We start from the raw sequence: 18884 nt of genomic DNA, 5'->3' as shown, positions 1-18884 counted from the left end.
AAACTCTTAAGGATGATAGATGCTTCATTGAAGAATTGCCTACCAAAGATGACAATACCTAGATCTATCCTTGCTATTTATGCCTAGCTTGGGGCGTTAAACGATAGTGCTTGTTGGGAGGCAACCCAATTTTATTTTTATTCCTTGATTTTTTCTCCTGTTTAGTAATAAATAATTTATCTAGCCTATGTTTTGGTTGTGTTTTTTGTGTTTAATTAGTGTTTTTCCATGTAGAACCGTTAGGAAGACTTGGGGAAAGTCTTTTTAATCTTGCTGTAAAAAACAGAAACTTTAGCGCTCACGAGAATTGCTGCCATTTTTATTTGGAAAGCGATATTTAGTTAATTATTTTTGAAGATGATTAATAGATAAATTCCTAACGTCCAACAATTTATTTTAGAATTTTTGGGGTTCCAGATCTTGCATTAGCTACAGATTACTACAGATTGTTCTATTTTTGACAGATTCTGTTTTTCGTGTATTGTTTGCTTATTTAAATGAATTTATGGCTAGTAAAATAGTTTATAAACAATAGAGAAGTTGGAATACAGTAGCTTTAACACCAACATAAATAAAGAATGAGTTCATTACAGTACCTTGAAGTGGTGTTTTGTTTTCTTTCGCTAACGGAGCTCACGAGATTTTCTACTTTAAGTTTTGTGTTGTGAAGTTTTCAAGTTTTGGGTGCAAGATTTGATGAATTATGGAATAAGGAGTGGCAAGAGCCTAAGCTTGGGGATTCCCATGGAACCCCAAGATAACCTAAGGACACCTAAAAGCCAAAGCTAGGAGATGCCCCAGAAGGCATCCCCTCTTTCGTCTACTTTCATCGGTAACTTTATTTGGAGCTATATTTTTAGTTACCACATGATATGTGTTTTGCTTGGAGCGTCTTGTATTATTTGATTCTTTATTTGTTAGTTTTCCACAATCATCCTTGCTTTACACACGTTTTGAGAGAGACACACATGATTCGGAAATTGTTAGAATACTCTATGTGCTACACTTATATCTTTTGAGTTATATAGTTTTTGCTCTAGTGCTTCGCTTATATCTTTTAGAGCATGTAGGTGGATTTGTTTTATAGAAACTATTGTTCTATTATGCTTCACTTAGATTATTTTGAGAGTCCTACAAAATATCATGGTAATTTGCTTTAATTATGTTAGGCATTCAAGATTAATAATTTTTTTTCTTATGAGTGTGTTGAATACTATGAGAAGTTTGATCCTTGATAATTGTTTTGAGATATGGAGAGGGTGATATTAGAGTCATGCTAGTTGAGTAGTTGTGAATTTGAGAAATACTTGTGTTAAAGTTTGTGATTCCCGTAGCATGCACGTATGGTGAACCGTTATGTGATGAAGTCGGAGCATGATTTATTTATTGATTGTCTTCCTTATGAGTGGTGGTCGGGGACGAGCGATGGTCTTTTCCTACCGATCTATCCCCCTAGGAGCATGCACATAATACTTTGCTTTGATAACTTGTAGATTTTTGTAATAAGTATATGAGTTCTTTATGACTAAGGTTGAGTCCATGGATCATACACACTTTTCTTCCTTCCACCATTTCTAGCCTCTCTAATACCGCGCATCTTTCGCCGGTATCATACACCCACCATATACCTTCCTCAAAACAGCCACCATACCTACCTATCATGGCATTTTCATAGCCATTCCGAGATATATTGCCATGCAACTTTTCACCGTTCTGTTTACTATAACACGCTCCATCATTATCATATTGCTTTACATGATCAAGTAGTTGATATTGTATTTGTGGCAAAGCCACCGTTCATAATTCTTTCATACATGTCACTCTTGATTCATTGCATATCCCGGTACACCGCCGGAGGCATTCACATAGAGTCATATTTTGTTCTAAGTATTGAGCTGTAATTGTTGAGTTGTAAGTAAATAAAAGTGTGATGATCATCATTTTTAGAGCATTGTCCCAAGTGAGGAAAGGATGATGGAGACTATGATTCCCCCACAAGTCGGGATGAGACTCTGGACGAAAAAAAAGATGCCATAAAAAAAGGCCCAAATAAAAAAATGAGAGAAAAAGAGAGAAGGGGAAATGCTACTATTCTTTTACCACACTTGTGCTTCAAAGTAGCACCATGATCTTCATAATAGAGAGTCTCCTATGTTATCACTTTCATATACTAGTGAGAATTTTTCATTATAGAACTTGGCTTATATATTCCAATGATGGGCTTCCTCAAAATGCCCTAGGTCTTCATGAGAAAGCGAGTTGGATGCACACCCACTTAGTTTCTTTTGTTGAGCTTTCATATACTTATAGCTCTAGTGCATCCGTTGCATGGCAATCCCTACTCACTCACATTGATATCTATTGATGGGCATCTCCATAGCCCGTTGATACGCCTAGTTGATGTGAGACTATCTTTCCCTTTTTTGTCTCCTCCACAACCACCATTCTATTCCACCTAAAGTGCTATGTCCATGGCTCGCACTCATGTATTGCGTGAAGATTGAAAAAGTTTGAGAACACCAAAAGTATGAAACAATTATTTGGCTTGTCATCGGGGTTGTGCATGATTTAAATACTTTGTGTGGTGAAGATAGAGCATAGCCAGACTATTTTCTAGGGATAACTTTCTTTGGCCATGTTATTTTGAAGAGACATAATTGCTTAGTTACTATGCTTGAAGTATTATTATTTCTATGTCAATATTGAACTTTTGTCTTGAATATTTCAGATCTGAATATTCATACCACAATTAAGAAGAATTACATTGAAAATTATGCCAAGTAGCATTCCACATCAAAAATTCTATTTTTATCATTTACCTACTCGAGGACGAGCAGGAATTAAGCTTGGGGATGCTTGATACGTCTCCAACATATCTATAATTTTTGATTGTTCCATGCTATATTATATTCTATTTTGGACATTATTGGGCTTTATTATACACTTCTATATTATTTTTGGGACTAACCTATTAACCGGAGGCCCAGCCCAGAATTGCTGTTTTTTTTTGCCTATTTAGGGTTTTGCAGAAAAAGAATATCAAACGGAGTCCAAACGGAATGAAACCTTCGGGGACGTGATTTTCCGAACGAACATGATCCAGAGGACTTGGACCCTACGTCAAGCAATCAACGAGGAAGGCACGAGGTAGGGGGCGCGCCTCCCCCCTGGCGCGCCCTCCACCCTCGTGGGTCCCCTTGTTGCTCCACCGACGTACTCCTTCCTCCTATATATACCTACGTACCCCCAAACTACCAGATACGGAGCCAAAACCCTAATTCCACCGCCGCAAATTTATGTATCCACGAGATCCCATCTTGGGGCCTTTTCCGGAGCTCCGACGGAGGGGGCATCGATCACGGAGGGCTTCTACATCAACACCATAGCCCCTCCGATGAAGTGTGAGTAGTTTACCTCAGACCTGCGGGTCCATAGTTATTAGCTAGATGGCTCCTTCTCTCTTTTTGGATCTCAATACAAAGTTCTCCTCCTCTCTTGTGGAGCTCTATTTGATGTAATCTTCTTTTGCGGTGTGTTCGTTGAGACCGATGAATTGTGGGTTTATAATCAAGGTTATCTATGAACAATATTTGAATCTTCTCTGATTCTTTTATGTATGATTGGTTATCTTTGCAAGTCTTTTTGAATTATCTGTTTGGTTTGGCCTACTAGATTGATCTTTCTTGCAATGGGAGAAGTGCTTAGTTTTGGGTTCAATCTTGCGGTATCCATTCCCAGTGACAGTAGGGGCAGCAAGGCACGTATTGTATTATTGCCATCGAGGATAACAAGATGGGGTTTATATCATATTGCATGAGTTTATCCCTCTACATCATATCATCTTGCTTAAAGCGTTACTCTGTTCTTATGAACTTAATACTCTAGATGAATGCTGGATAGCGGTCGATGTGTGGAGTAATAGTAGTAGATGCAGGCAGGAGTCGGTCTACTTGTCTCAGACGTGATGCCTATATACATGATCATACCTAGATATTCTCATAACTATGCTCAATTCTGTCAATTGCTCAACAATAATTTGTTTACCCACCATGAATACTTATGCTCTTGATAGAAGCCACTAGTGAAACCTATGGCACCGGGTCTATTTTCCATCATATTAATCTTCCAAGACTTAGTTGTTTTTATTGACTTTTAATTTTACTTTGCGTCTTTATTATAAAAAATACCAAAAATATTATCTTATCATAACTATCAGATCTCACTCTCGTAAGTGACCGTGTAGGGATTGACAACCCTTTATCACGTTGGTTGCGAGGATTTATTTGTTTGTGTAGGTGCAAAGGACGCGTGCGTGGCCTCCTACTGGATTGATACATTGGTTCTTAAAAACTGAGGGAAATACTTATACTACTTTGCTGCATCACCTTTTCCTTTTGAAGGGAAAACCAACGCAAGTGCTCAAGAGGTAGCAAGGCCTAGTTAGGAAAAGTTAATGTTGGCTAAAGAAAACATGTTTTGTGGGTTTTTTAGCTTCACTGGTGCATCATTTGTACTACATTTTGAGACCTAACGACTTACGTATAAATATCATGCTAACTTTGACCCAAGAAAGATTGATGTAGAAATATACCCTCGGTAACCTGTATGTAAATATCATGATAATTTATATACAATTGATCTGATAATTTCCGTACAAACACCATGAACTATGCAAATAGCACGGTAATAATACGCACTGTAGACATGATAACTTGTGCAAAAACACCGCGGTAATGTTGAACCAGAGAAAAACATTATTAGAAACATACCCCGTAGAGCTGAAAATTTTACCCGCAAACATCATGATAATTTTGACCCAAGGAAAAAAGTGGTTGAAAAACATAACCACGTTAACTTATGTGTAGATAAGATGATAATTTACACTCCGCGGACTTGATAACATACATACAAAACACCACAATAACTTTGACCCCAAGGGGTGTATTACAAATGTGCCACAGGTAATCTCTATATAAATAATGTGGTAATATAAGCATCGCTTAACTGATAACGTACATACAAAACATGATGATAACTTTCTGACCCGGAAAACTTTTTGTTGAAAAACATATGCTCGCTAATTTATGTGTAAATAGTACGGTAATATATGTGTCACATACCCGATAATTTACGTATAGAACACCGCGGTTCCATTGACCAAATAGGAAAAAGTTCTTTAAAAACACATCCTTGGTAACTTATGTGAAAATAGCATGGTAATATACGAATAAGCACCGCGGTCACATTTTTTACGAAGGGCAAAAGTTGTTGAAAAACACACTCAATAACTCGTGTGTAAGTGCCATGATAATATACGAACTGCAGATCTGATAAATTGGGTATAAACACCACGGTAACATTGACCAAAAGGGGGAAATGTGTTTGGAAAACATACCATTGGTAAATTGTGTGCAAATAACATGTTAATACACAAATCAAAGGACTGGTAACTTATGTACAAACATCGTGGTAATTTTTTTCGGGGAAACACTGCGTTAATTTTTGACCTATGAGAAAAAAAATATTGGAAAATTTGCCCTAGTAAGTTATGTGAAAATTGCATGATAATAGACGAAGTGAAACTTGATAATTGTATAAATATCGCGGTAATTTGAAACATGGGATGTAGTATGTCAAAACTTCATATTTTTTATCCTCTTTTTTATGCTATCAGGCTTCCTCTCAAAACCATAACCTACACTCAAAACGCCATGATAACTTTCACGAAGGGGAAGGGGTTGTTCAAACATACCCCCCCCCCTCGCGTGTGCACTTCAAATTTTGTGCAAAATTACGATGTTGCACATGTTAAAGTTACTGTGATTTTCACGCTGTAGTTACCGGCCTTCTCATGATATAGTTACCAGCTTTATCATGTCATTTTTTTAACCAGGGGTGTTAATGTTTTAAGTTATCAACATGCACATGTCATAGTTATCATGCTGCTCGGTCAAAGTTATCAAGCCTAAAATTAAGCTTTTCGTTGACATGGTAGAAAGAAGAGGGGTTCAAATTCTGTTGTTTGCATACTATGGACAACAAGTTAAGATGGGTGAGTTGGCTATTAGGCATAGCGGGCACACATTAGACCTGAGTTCAAGTCTCTTTTAAGCACTTCATTATTTCTTTTTCTTCCCACCTAAATTAACTAGCATAAAACCAGGAGAAAAAAAACCATTTTGAAAATAAAAATCAGGAGGAAAAAGTTTGGTGGAAGCCTCCTACCATCGAGCCGAGTTCAAACGCTCGTTCGATCGAGCGGAACGAGGCCTTCTATATGTGTCAGTTATCTATAAGGATCGGTGGTTTGGTAATTTTGCTAACTGGCACACATGTGCTAGTTATCGTTGTCCTTTTTAAAATGCTTGATTTACATTTTTCATTTGTTTTAAATAAAATGATTTCTTAATATATATAATTGTAATTTTTGGAAGTATAAACAATACTGAAAAATAAAATAAAACACGGAAACAAAAAAAGTGAAGAAGAAAACAGAAAAAGGGGGTTGTGGCCTCCCGAGCGTCTTGGCCTGCCCATCTCGCGCTCGCCGTCAGACGTGGCTACCCTACATCTCGCTGTAAGCGAGACATAGGGGTCTTAGAGCATCTCTAGCCGTTGGCCCCCCTAGGAGGCATAAAAATCGCCCCCGGAGGCGAGTCGGAAATACAATCGGCGCGGGAGCGGTTGGGCATCCAGCCGTCGCCCCCAGGCGTCAATATTGCCTAGTTTTTGGCCCACTTTCGGCGAATAAAGGGTCCATATGGGTGAGAATAGGCCTATATTCGGTGTGGTTTGTCGTGGCTCGGCGTTCAATTACCAACATAAATATTTTTTTATCACATAGTTCATCAAATAGTTTAACAAAATAGTGCAACAACAAATAGTTTGATATAAATTATATAGTTCAACAAATAAAAACTCATATTTCATCACACGTCGCGCGCCCGGCGTCGCCCTTGAGCCTTCATAGGTGCTCCACCAGATCCTGCTGCAGTTGATGATGCACCTGTGGGTCTCAGATCTCCTGACGCATACTAAGATAGGCAGTCCAGGTTGCCGGTAGCTGGTGATCAACTTCGGCTAGAGGACCCAGCCTATAGTATGGTTCAGTGTCAAACACTGGCTCTTCTTGCTCGCTCTCGATGATCATATTGTGCAAGATGACACAGCAAGTCATGATCTCCCATATTTGATCTTTCGACCAGGTCTGAGTAGGGTACCGGACAACAGCAAATCGAGATTGGAGCACACCAAATGCCCGCTCAACATCCTTCCGGCAAGCCTCCTGCACCTTGGCAAAGCGGGACTTCTTGCCTCCTGGCACATCGTTTGAGATAGTCTTCACAAATGTAGACCATCTCGGATAGATGCCATCAGCTTGGCAGGACCCCTTGTTGTAGTGTTGTCCATTGACCTCGAAGTTCACCGAAGGAGAATGACCTTCAACAAGCTTGGCAAAGACAGGGGAGCATTGCATCACGTTGATGTCATTGTGAGTTCCTGGCATACCAAAGAAGGAGTGCCAAATCCAGAGGTCCTGTATGGCCATCGCCTCAAGTACCACACTGCAGCCGCCTTTGGCGCCTTTGTACATCCCCTGCCAAGCAAATGGGCAGTTCTTCCATTTCCAATGCATGCAACCGATGCTTCCAAGCATCCCAGAAAATCCTCTTGCTGCATTCTGTGCTAGGATCCGAGCAGTGTCTTCCGCATTGGGTGTTCTCAAGTATTGCGGTCCAAACACTGCCACCACTGCCCGACATAACTTGTAGAAACACTCAATGGTGGTGGACTCGGCCATGCGCCCATAGTCGTCGAGTGAATCACCGGGAGCTCCGTATGCAAGCATCCTCATCATTGTCGTGCACTTCTGGATCGAAGTGAATCCAAGTTTGCCGGTGCAATCGATCTTGCACTTGAAGTAGTTGTCGAACTCCCGGATGGAATTCACAATCCTAAGGAAGAGCTTTCGGCTCATCCGATAACGGCGTCGAAATATTTTGTCGTCGTGAAGCGGAGCATCGGCGAAGTAGTCGGAGTAGAGCATGCAGTAGCCTTCGAGACGATGCCGGTTCTTTGATTTCACCCGCCCCGACGCCGAGCCACCTCGCCGCGGCTTTTCATTGCTCGCCAGCAGGTGGGCGAGGGTGGCGAGCGCCATGAGATGCTCTTCTTCCTGGACGTCGGCCTCGGCTTCCTCCTCCAGCAGCGCGGCGAGCGCTTCCTCGTCATCCGAGTCCATCGCCGAGCCAGTCAAATCGCCGAACACCTTGCGTACGGTGGGCGTGTGCCCGCCGCTAAACTGCCCCTCCGCGGCTGGAAACGGCGGCAAAAACGCCCAGCTGCTGGTGGAGGGGTTGCCTCGACGAACCTCTGCTTTTTTTCCGACGGGGATTGGCTATCTAGCGGTGAAGGGCGGCGGGCGGTGTCGGGATACAACTAGTGGCGGCCGAGGGCGCGGGGGGTGGGAGGCGAGTCGGGGAAGAAAAGGTTGACTTTCCACCTAACGGTGTGGCCAGCCGTGATTTTTCCTTGCGCCGGAGCCCCCGATCGCCCGCCAGTGCGCCGGGTTCGGCCTGCGATCGCCGGACCTAAAAACAGACCGAACCGGCGATTTTCGGCATCCTGGGGATGCAACTGGGGCGTTTTTTCGACATCGGCACCGAAAAAATGGCCTGAGGGGCCTGTCGGGGGGGGGGGGGGGGGGGGGGGGGGGGGGTTTGATTATTTGCCACTTCTTACTTTACACTTTAACAATTTGCCACTACTTACATTGTATTTGATCTTTTGGCACTCTTTACTTTGCACTTTGATTATTTGCCACTTTTCAACACAAAAACAATACCTGCAAATGAGTGACATAATATGTGCATAAAACAGTGGACAAGTATACCCTTTGTGCTTGTTTGACTGATACTTGTATCAGTTGATTCCCCAAATCCGGATGAACCCTAGCTCACGAGGCCATGCCCGGCCGCCGCCCGCCCCTGCTGCTCCCGGCGCCTTCAGCACTGTGCCTGGACGCTGCATCCCCCCGTCAAGCTGGAGCTCCTTTCCAGCGCCCAAGCACATGCTCGAGGCCGCCCCGTGCTCCCGGTCGCTGCTGCCATAGCGCAAGATGCCAGGCACCGAGCATGCTACTACAAAACACAACGGAACTAAGCATGCGCTGTGTCGACGGCATAAGCATCGCATGCTATTTAGTATTTACAGGCCACACATTGCTAGGAAGAAGCTGACAAGAACCAAACTGACCGATTGAAGCAAAAATCAAGAAAACTAATTAGTGCTATTGCGTCTCTACTTCAGCGAAACACGTATTGCTGGGAAGAAGGCGACGAACAAGAGTGCTGGAGGAAGGTTGGTCGTCAGTCGACACAACAGCCACCGGTCAGGCCGTCTCTCTCGTCGCTGGCTTCTACTGCCGCCTCGCGTGGCTGCGCGCCCAGGTCGTTACTGCATGACGCTGCCGGCCGAGGTGCCGACTGTGTTCACCGCGCGGTCATGGTAATGCGGTGACTTAGTAGAGTAGCGGAGGGGCTCGGCCGTGGTGTAGATCACGCTGGCGAGCAGGCCGTCGCTCTCCCCGACACACGCGCTGGCGAAGGCCAGTAGGGCGAGGTGGCGGCGTGCGCTGGTCGTCCGCGAGTGAGTGAGCTGGCCTCCTCCACTACCCGCGCTGGTCATTGCTCTGCCCCCCGCATCCTCCCATGACTCAGACCGCGCAAGCTCTGCTGGCCGTCGTCGGGAGGTTGGCCGCAAACGAGAGAGAGAGCAAGGGGATAGGACCGGGAGATGTGGACAGAGATCATCCCGTGCGTGGTCAATCAGGTCCAAAGGGCAGTTCAGGGATTTCCTCTTGGGTCCCATGTGACCGGGGCAAAAAATCGAAGTGCAAAGTAAAGAGTGGCAAAAGATCAAATACAATATAATTAGTGGCAGATTGTCAAAGTGCAAAGTAAGAAGTGACAAATTGTCAAAAACCCCTGTTGGGTGCGTGGCTGGAGATGCTCTTGGCCGCTCTTCACTTTCTCGCCCGCGCCACCGCCGTCTCCCGCTCCTGGCGCCGATTCGGTATGCCCAAATTTTCTGGATCTGCCTTTACATCCATCCATCTATGTCGATTCTAGCCTAGCTGCTTAACTAATCAGCGATCCATTCGATGCGGAAATTCCATAACCGATTTGACGACGATGTCACCCAAATAGGCCGCTTACAGAACCATCTCAATTGCTGGTGTTATGCTAGCTTGTGTTCGTTTTTCTATTCTTTCCTTCACTTGAGCCCCTAAATAATATTTTTCCTTCAGCAATTCTTTCAAGGCTAGGGTGCGGCAGTTATGCTAGCTGGTGTTATGCTAGGGAATAATGTTTTTCCATTCAGTGACAAACTACACACAAGGTTCAGACCAGCTGAATATGAATCATTTTATTCAGTTATTGCAAACCAGTTCAGCAAGATCCTGTGCCTGCGGGTTTACCCAGAGGTTTCCAACTTCACGTGTGTTGAGCTGAGCAGTATCAGCAGTGCACACCGAAATGCTGGATCAAGTGCTTGTGCTGGGCTGGAGAAGCTCGGGAGGGATCACAGGGTGTATATGCATCTTAGCCGTGGTCTTCTCTTGCCGTACGACCCCAAGGGTTGCATCAGTCACTGCATGGGTGCATCCAGCATCGATCATTTCCCTGAAGAGGCATAGAAAATACCCTTGAACCGGTTTATCGTGAGGAGACGACACCGTCTTATTGGTCGAGCGGTGGCCAGAAAGATCCTGCTTGTGCCAGAATGCCTGATATATAGCCTTCAGTCAGAGCTGTGTCTTGTTGATGAAATCAGGATACGGCCATTAAAAGTTTTGACGCCTAAGACTTGATTCAGCCTTCTTTCTGTTTGCAAAAGGTGCCTTCTGTGTTAATACTCTTCACCGTGCAGCTTTTTTCCGACTTGGTCATCCGATATATTCAGCAAAACACGTCTGGTTCCGCTTGGGCTATCTAAAACCACCCCACTGGTCTGAAACACATGTATATGTTCAAAGTGATGCGGAGCTGATTGATGATAGCAACTATATCTGGACGTACACATCTCCAGAATTTCCAATGTTACAGCCTTACAGGTCAGTTGAATACATATTCCTAGCTGTGTTTCTTTTTTGTGTAATAAACATAAAATTTAGATGTTCCAAAGTAACACGAGGCGTGATATTCCAGGAAAATGTGATGCAGTCTTTTAAGCTACCACACTCAGTTCTATGTATTGGTGGAGTGGTAAAGATTGAGCTTCTTGGGAGGGTCCACAAGGACACGTTTGACGGTCTGTACTACATATGGTGAGCTTTCGAGCACTTGTAGAAACACTGCATCTAGTTCTTATGATCATCTCTTCCATTACACTGATATGTTGGCTATGCACTTTGTCCCAGTGTGTCTCATGCCCAAATAGTGGGGAAGCCTCTGGCAGAAGATTTTGGGGTCGCCCCTAGCAAAAATGATGTACTCTAGTTCTCAGTTACTATCTGGATTATCGTAGATTCGGGGGACGATCACAACAAAGTACATGGCTTTGCAATGGGGATCTGGCACTTCAGTATGGCTCGAGGGATAGGACTGAACCATGAGTATTAGCAGGCTGTCCTGTGGGTACATAAAAGAGGATGAATCAGAGGAGAAGCTTCCATACAAGTGAAGCATAGCTCGTCGAGCTCGTGTCTGTTGTTTTCGAATAAAAGAAGTCCTTCGTGATCCCGTGGGAAACTGAAAATGTATTTGCTTGTGTAACTGACAAGCACAAAAGAGACGCATGATTGACTCGCTTGTTATAAAATCAGTGCTAATGTTATTAAGATCAAGTGAGTCCATCTACAAATCAATGAATATAAACATCATGAACCTATTTGGAATAAGGAATGAATCTGGAAACTTCAGGTACTAGCAATGCACATTGCACAGAAAATATAACTTGCATTTGTTAGAAAACCGATCTACTCCTTCGCAAATTGGATGCAATTAGATCTTATATTATATGATAGAGAGGAGTAAAATTTAGGTGTGCCCATCACAGCCCATTTTATGGAGGAAAAACTTCATGTATTTTGGCAGCCCATTCTAAAATTTTATTCTAGAGCCCACCCCGTTGGTGAAGCAGAGAGGTACGCCATCAACCTCCATGACAAGGCCGGCTTGCCCCCCCCCCCCCTCCTAGGGTCCCCCCCCCCACTCCCGCCGGAGCCGCCAGCCCCCTCCTCACCCCGTTCCCCTTCTCCTCCCCCACCCCCCTCCACGCCCCCGTACCCCCGCGCCGCCTCCCCGAGCGAGGCGGCCAGGGGCCCTTCCACCGCGCGCCTCCAGCCCCTCCCTCCTCCCGCCGCCATCAACCTGCGCCGCCGGCCCTGGGCCGCGTGATGCTGGCGGCGGTGGGCTTGCCCTTCCCCACGCGCGGTCCTCCCTTGCTCGGGCGGTGATGGCCGGTGGCGGTGCGCCTCGGCCGGTGGCGGTCCGGCGTCCTGGTGTGGAGGTCGGCGGTGCTCGCCGTGGTGGTGTCGCCTCTTGGCGGCGGGGTGGTTCGGTGGTGCTAGCCGGTCGGTGGCGCGTCCCCGGCCCAGATCTGGGCCCGTAGGGTCCCTTTTGGGTCCTTGCGGATTGGCTCCGGGCGACCGCGACGCTCTTTGTATGGGAAGGCAGGGGAGCGGCTTGGACTGGGACAGCGGCGCCAACGGCGTGCCAGCTGCTGCACGGAGGCGGGAGCTGTCCGGGCCTTTGAGGGCCCGGCCGGGCCTGTGGGGCCACGGGCCCGGTAGGCTCCTGCCATGGCGTCCGGTCGGCTACCGTCGTGGACGGTGGAGGTGGGGTCCTCCCGTATGCCGACGGTGTTGTTGCCCTAGTCCCGGCTTCTCTTCTTCATTATGCAGACCATCTTCGTGGTGCCGTGGTGAGACAGCGTGGGAAGCTTCGTGTCCGTGCTGGCGCAGGGTGGTGGTCGGTCTGGTGGCGAGCTCCGAAGTGCCTGACGTAGAGGCTGGGATCGGAAGAAATCTCTGTTGGCTTGGCCGACACCGACGTGGTGGCGCCTGAGGGTGCTGCCGGACCTTCCTGGAGGGCGTCGGGGCTACCCTTCCTCTCTCCTCGCCGTGTACCGGGGGAAACCCTTGGCAGCAGCGTCGTCATCGTCGTGTCCCTTCTTGGAGGTGTTGTTGGGTACCGGCACTTCGGAGTCTCGGAGCTTGGTGGGCGATCTTCAATGGACGCAGCGGTCATGAGGCTTCGTCGTTTTTGTCGATCCGCCGTTATTGGCATTTGTTTCTTTTCTTTTTTCTCTTTTCTTTTTTTTGATGTGTTTGTGCTGCTTCCGTCCCAGCCCCTATCGTTGGTTATATTGGATGGTTGCTTTGTAATACAAAGCGGACGGAAACCCTTTTTCTTAAAATTTTATTCTAAAAAGTTATTGATTAACCTTAGTTAATATTTCTTCAGTCTGAAATAAGTTTTTTCGAACGGAGAAAGTAGAAGCCTTGGACAGTTCTGCACGAGAATTGCTGAACCAGAGCGTGTTTGGAAGCTTTGGACGGTTCGAACTAGGCTGTGTCTGTTCTTGAAGACGACGAGGCACCTTGGCTACTACTAGGTGGATTGGAGCACATGTCACCTTCATTCCCGCCGACAGCTTGCCAAAAACTTCTCGGTGCACACGACGCAGCTTTGGACGCGGGCGCCGCACTGACTTTGAAAATCCATAACTCCATTGTCGCCATGCTTAGCAGATAAATCGCAAGCTGATTCCTCAATGGTACCCACGATCGTATTTTTTTTACCCAGCACTGCTTGTCGTTTACTAGAAAAAATAGACACTATAACGCCACTAATAGCATGTTATAGAGTGTAGAAATTTGTCTCGCTAAATAAATAGGTGTACGATGTCTCGTTAATAGCATGGTAGACCGTGTTATAGCACTCTAAGAGCATCCCAACAACCTTTCTATATTTGCACTCACTTGCTATTTTAGCAACCTTGGGCAAAAAATCGCCTCCAACAGTTTTTGTATAAGTGTTCCCTCATCCAATTTTTTTTTACAAAGCTTGCGAAATTTGTCATCCCACTTTGCATATTTACAAACCCAAAAGGCACTTGCTAAATTTTGATAATGCTTTGTAAAAGTGATTCCCTTCATAGTTATGTCTCAATGACTAGTGGACCCGTGTGTGATGCGTGCGTGTGTACATGTACGCGTGTGTATGTGTACATGCATGTGTAGGCGTACGTGTGTGCACACGTGTACACGAGTTATGCTTGTGTACGTGTGACGTGTCTACGACAAACTGTTCCATATATCATTTGTGTGTTTTGTGCAATAAACCTTCTTTTGCCTCAATTGCAAAAAGAAAAAAAATTCCCTATTGCTACAACATATTTTTAGCAATTCATCTCTATACTATTTAAAAAGAATGTAAGGTTCCCGTTTCACCTTTCTTCTCAATGCCCCTTCGTCCAACACTCCCCGTATATCAATTACCATAATTTACTTACCTTCTGAATCAATTCTATTTTAATTTACTTACCAAACTTTTGACCAAAATATAAGGTAAATTACAGACATAATTTGGTGAACATTTATTTACACAATCACATACTATGGGCAAGTAAATCACTTCTTACCAAAATATAAGGTAAATCACGGGCAGAATTTAATGAATATTTATTTACACAATCGCATATTATGGGCAGGTAAATCTCTACTACTTAAGGTGATTGTAAGGTTCCCGTTTCACATTTCTTCCCACCGCCCCTTCGTCCAACACTCCTCGTATATCAATCACCATAATTTACTTATCTTCTGGATCAATTCTATTTTAATTTACTTACCAAACTTCTGATCAAAATATAAGGTAAATCACGGACATAATTTGATGAACATTTATTTACACAATCGCATATTATGGGCAAGCAAATCACTTCTTACCAAAATATAAGGTAAATCACGGGCAGAATTTAATGAATATTTATTTACACAATCGCATATTATGGGCAGGTAAATCTCTACTACTTAAAAAGATTGTAAGGTTTCCGTTTCACCTTTCTTCCCACCGCCCCTTCGTCCAACACTCCCCGTATATCAATCACCATAATTTACTTACCTTATGGATCAATTCTATTTTAATTTACTTACCAAACATCTGATCAAAATATAAGGTAAATCACGGACATAATTTGATGAACATTTATTTACACAATCACATACTATGGGCAAGCAAATCACTTTTTACCAAAATATAAGGTAAATCACAGGCAGAATTTAATGAATATTTATTTACACAATCGCATATTATGGGCAGGTAAATCTCTACTACTTAAAAAGATTGTAAGGTTCACGTTTCACATTTCTTCCCACCGCCCCTTCGTCCAACACTCACCACATATCAATCACCATAATTTACTTACCTTCTGGATCAATTCTATTTTAATTTACTTACCAAACTTCTGATCAAAATATAAGGTAAATCACGGACATAATTTGATGAACATTTATTTACACAATCACATACTATGTGCAAGCAAATCACTACCAAAATATAAGGTAAATCACGGGCAGAATTTAATGAATATTTATTCACACAATCGCATATTATGGGCAGGATGTAAGGTTTCCGTTTCACCTTTCTTCCCACCGCCCCTTCGTCCAACACTCCCCGTACATCAATCACCATAATTACTTACCTTCTGGAGCAATTCTATTTTAATTTACTTACCAAACTTCTGATCAAAATATAAGGTAAATCACGGACATAATTTGATGAACATTTATTTATACAATCGCATACTATGGGCAAGTAAATCACTTCTTACCAAAATATAAGGTAAATCACGGGCAAAATTTAATGAATATTTATTCACACAATCACACATTATGGGCGGGATGTAAGGTTTTCGTTTCACCTTTTTTCCCACCGCCCCTTCGTCCAACACTCCCTGTACATCAATCACCATAATTACTTACCTTTTGGATCAATTCTATTTTAATTTACTTACCAGTCTTCTGATCAAAATATAAGGTAAGTCACAGACATAATTTGATGAACATTTATTTACACAATCGCATACTATGGGCAAGCAAATCACTTCTTATCAAAATATAAGGTAAATCACGGGCAGAATTTAATGAATATTTATTCACACAATCACACATTATGGGCATGACGTAAGGTTTCCGTTTCACCTTTCTTCCCACCGCCCTTCGTCCAACACTCCCCGTACATCAATCACCATAATTACTTACCTTCTGGATCAATTCTATTTTAATTACTTACCAAACTTCTGATCAAAATATAAGATAAATTACGGGTAGAATTTGATGAACATTTATTTACACAATCGCATACTATGGACAAGTAAATCACTTCTTACCAAAATATAAGGTAAATCACGGGCATAATTTAATGAATATTTATTTACACAATCGCATATTATGCGCAGGTAAATCTCAAGATAGCGTAATAGAATATTTATATCCCGTTGCATTGTACGGACATTGTTCTAATTCAATATACAAAGGCGGTTGGAGATGCACTAATAGCATATTTTAAGTGCAGGTGCTATTTTATATAGGGATTTTTTTTTCCTTGATCACGTTTGTTCATTGACACATGTCACCATGAACGTCACCCAGCATGATATAGCCTCGACATCGGCCGTGTAGGCGCACCATTGACCGGGGCGTTGGTGTGTGGTCACACACTCGCACTGACTAACTAGCTAGATTCGGATCGAGCTGCCTGCCATCGATGGCGATCTGGGAGGAGCTGCACTTCGTGCTGGTGCCGCTGGTGGCGCAGGGCCACATCATCCCCATGGTGGACGTGGCGCGCCTCGTCGCCGCGCGCGGCCCGCGGGTCACCGTGGTCACCACGCCCGTCAACGCCGCGCGCAACAGGGCCACCGTCGACGGCGCCAGGAGGGCCGGTCTCCCCGTCGAGTTCGTCGAGCTCCCCTTCCCCTGCGCGCAGCTCGGCCTGCCGGAGGGGGTGGAGGCCATCGACCAGATGGCAGGGCTCGAGCCGCCCATGTACCTCAGGTTCTTCCAGGCCATATGGAAGATCGCCGAGCCGCTGGAGGAGTACCTCCGGGCGCTGCCGCGCCGGCCGGTCTGCCTCGTCACCGACGCGTGCAACCCGTGGACGGCGCCGGTGTGCCAACGTCTCGGGATACCCAGGCTGGTGATGCACTGCCCCTCCGCCTACTTCCAGCTCGCCGTGCACCGCCTGTTGGCGCACGGCGTGTACGACCGCGTCGGGGAAGACGTGATGGCGCCGTTCGAGGTGCCGGACTTCCCGGTGCGCGCCGCCGGCAACATGGCCACGCTCCGGGGATTCTTCCAGTACCCCGGCGTGGAGAAGGAGCACCGTGAGGCGCTCGACGCCGAGGCCACCGCCGACGGCCTGCTGTTCAACACGTTCCGCGGCATCGAGGGCGCCTTCGTCGACGCGTACGCGGCGGCCCTCGGCAAGAGGACGTGGGCCGTCGGGCCGACCTGCGCGTCCAGCAGCATGGCCGACGACGCCGACGCCAAGGCCGGCCGCGGCAACCGCGCCGACGTCGACGCCGGGCACATCGTCTCGTGGCTCGACGCCCGGCCGCCGGCGTCCGTGCTGTACGTGAGCTTCGGCAGCATCTCGCAGCTGACGGCGCAGCAGCTCGCCGGGCTGGCGCGCGGCCTCGAGGCGTCCAGGCGGGCGTTCGTGTGGGCCATCAAGGAGGCCAAGGCGGACGCCGCGGTTCGGGCGCTGCTGGACGAGGAGGGGTTCGAGGCGCGCGTCAAGGACAGGGGCCTCCTCGTCCGCGGGTGGGCGCCGCAGGTGACCATCCTCTCGCACCCGGCGGTGAGCGGCTTCCTCACGCACTGCGGCTGGAACGCGACGCTGGAGGCCGTCTCCTACGGGGTGCCGACTCTGACGTGGCCCACCATCGCCGACCAGTTCTGCAGCGAGCAGCTGCTCGTGGACGTGCTCCGCGTCGGCGTCAGGTCCGGTGTCAAGATCCCCGCCATGTACCTCCCGAAAGAGGCCGAGGGGGTTCAGGTGACGAGCGGCGACGTGGAGAAGGCGATCGCGGAGTTGATGGGCGGCGGACCGGAGGGGGCGGCGAGGAGGGTCAGGGCCGAAGAGATCGCCGCGGAGGCGAGGGCGGCCATGGAGGAAGGCGGGTCGTCGCACTCCGACCTGACGGACATGATCTGCTATGTCACGGAGCTGTCGACGAAGAGAAGCCACGGGAGGGACGCGAGCTCGACAGCCCCGCCTTCCGAGCTCGGCGAGAAGAACGAACAGGACGCTGTGCTGCCAGTGCAAATGGCGCAAGTTAGCATTTAGGATCTTCCGTTTCCCGGAATAAGTTCAACGTTGGATCATGTTGTATGCGCAATACAAAACTCCATTGATGATTGATCATGTTGTCTGTACATGATTGCACTGGAACGAAATGTCTATCTCTTCAGTTCAGTTCATGAATGAACAAATCACATAGTAGAATAAAATTGTCCTCGCCACAACTTTATGTTCGCGTGGTGGAATGGCTTCAGGGTCACATGTCAGCTAGTTTTAAAATAGATGACTTAATTTTGTATTAACTTTAATACAAAGTTAATATAAAATTGGATCATTTAGGAGTATTTTGAAACGAAGGGAGTAGCAATGTACCATGTGATTTTTCCATCTTTGCTAGGACTATTTTTTGTGTGTGAAAAACCTAGCACTGCATTTTCCATCTTTATCTGGGCATTGATGTCCGTTGATGTGCCATGAAGCAATTCGTTTCTTACAGCTTCCCATCAACGAGATTAGCTTGCTTTTGACATGCGATGGCCTAATTAATCTCACGTCATGAAGTGAGAGTGAGCG

At 45.8% G+C, this 18884-nt stretch overlaps 1 protein-coding gene and 1 pseudogene across 1 annotated transcript; both read left to right on the top strand.

The window, feature by feature from the left end:
- Window positions 1–10007: 10007 nt before the first annotated feature.
- Window positions 10008–11617, top strand: LOC125546704 (annotated as a pseudogene).
- A 5059-nt stretch (window positions 11618–16676) lies between these two features.
- On the top strand, window positions 16677–18663 carry LOC125548066 (UDP-glycosyltransferase 73C5-like). Its single transcript, XM_048711755.1, has one exon. It carries the CDS (start codon window positions 16773–16775, stop codon window positions 18354–18356), a length of 1584 nt encoding a protein of 527 aa, XP_048567712.1. The 5' UTR covers window positions 16677–16772; the 3' UTR covers window positions 18357–18663.
- The last annotated feature ends 221 nt before the right edge of the window (window positions 18664–18884 follow it).

The sequence above is a fragment of the Triticum urartu genome, chromosome 3 (assembly GCF_003073215.2).
Source record: "Triticum urartu cultivar G1812 chromosome 3, Tu2.1, whole genome shotgun sequence".
Taxonomy (NCBI): domain Eukaryota; kingdom Viridiplantae; phylum Streptophyta; class Magnoliopsida; order Poales; family Poaceae; genus Triticum; species Triticum urartu.
The sequence above is the reverse complement of the archived record's forward strand: the minus strand, read 5'-3'. Positions and strand labels throughout refer to the sequence as shown.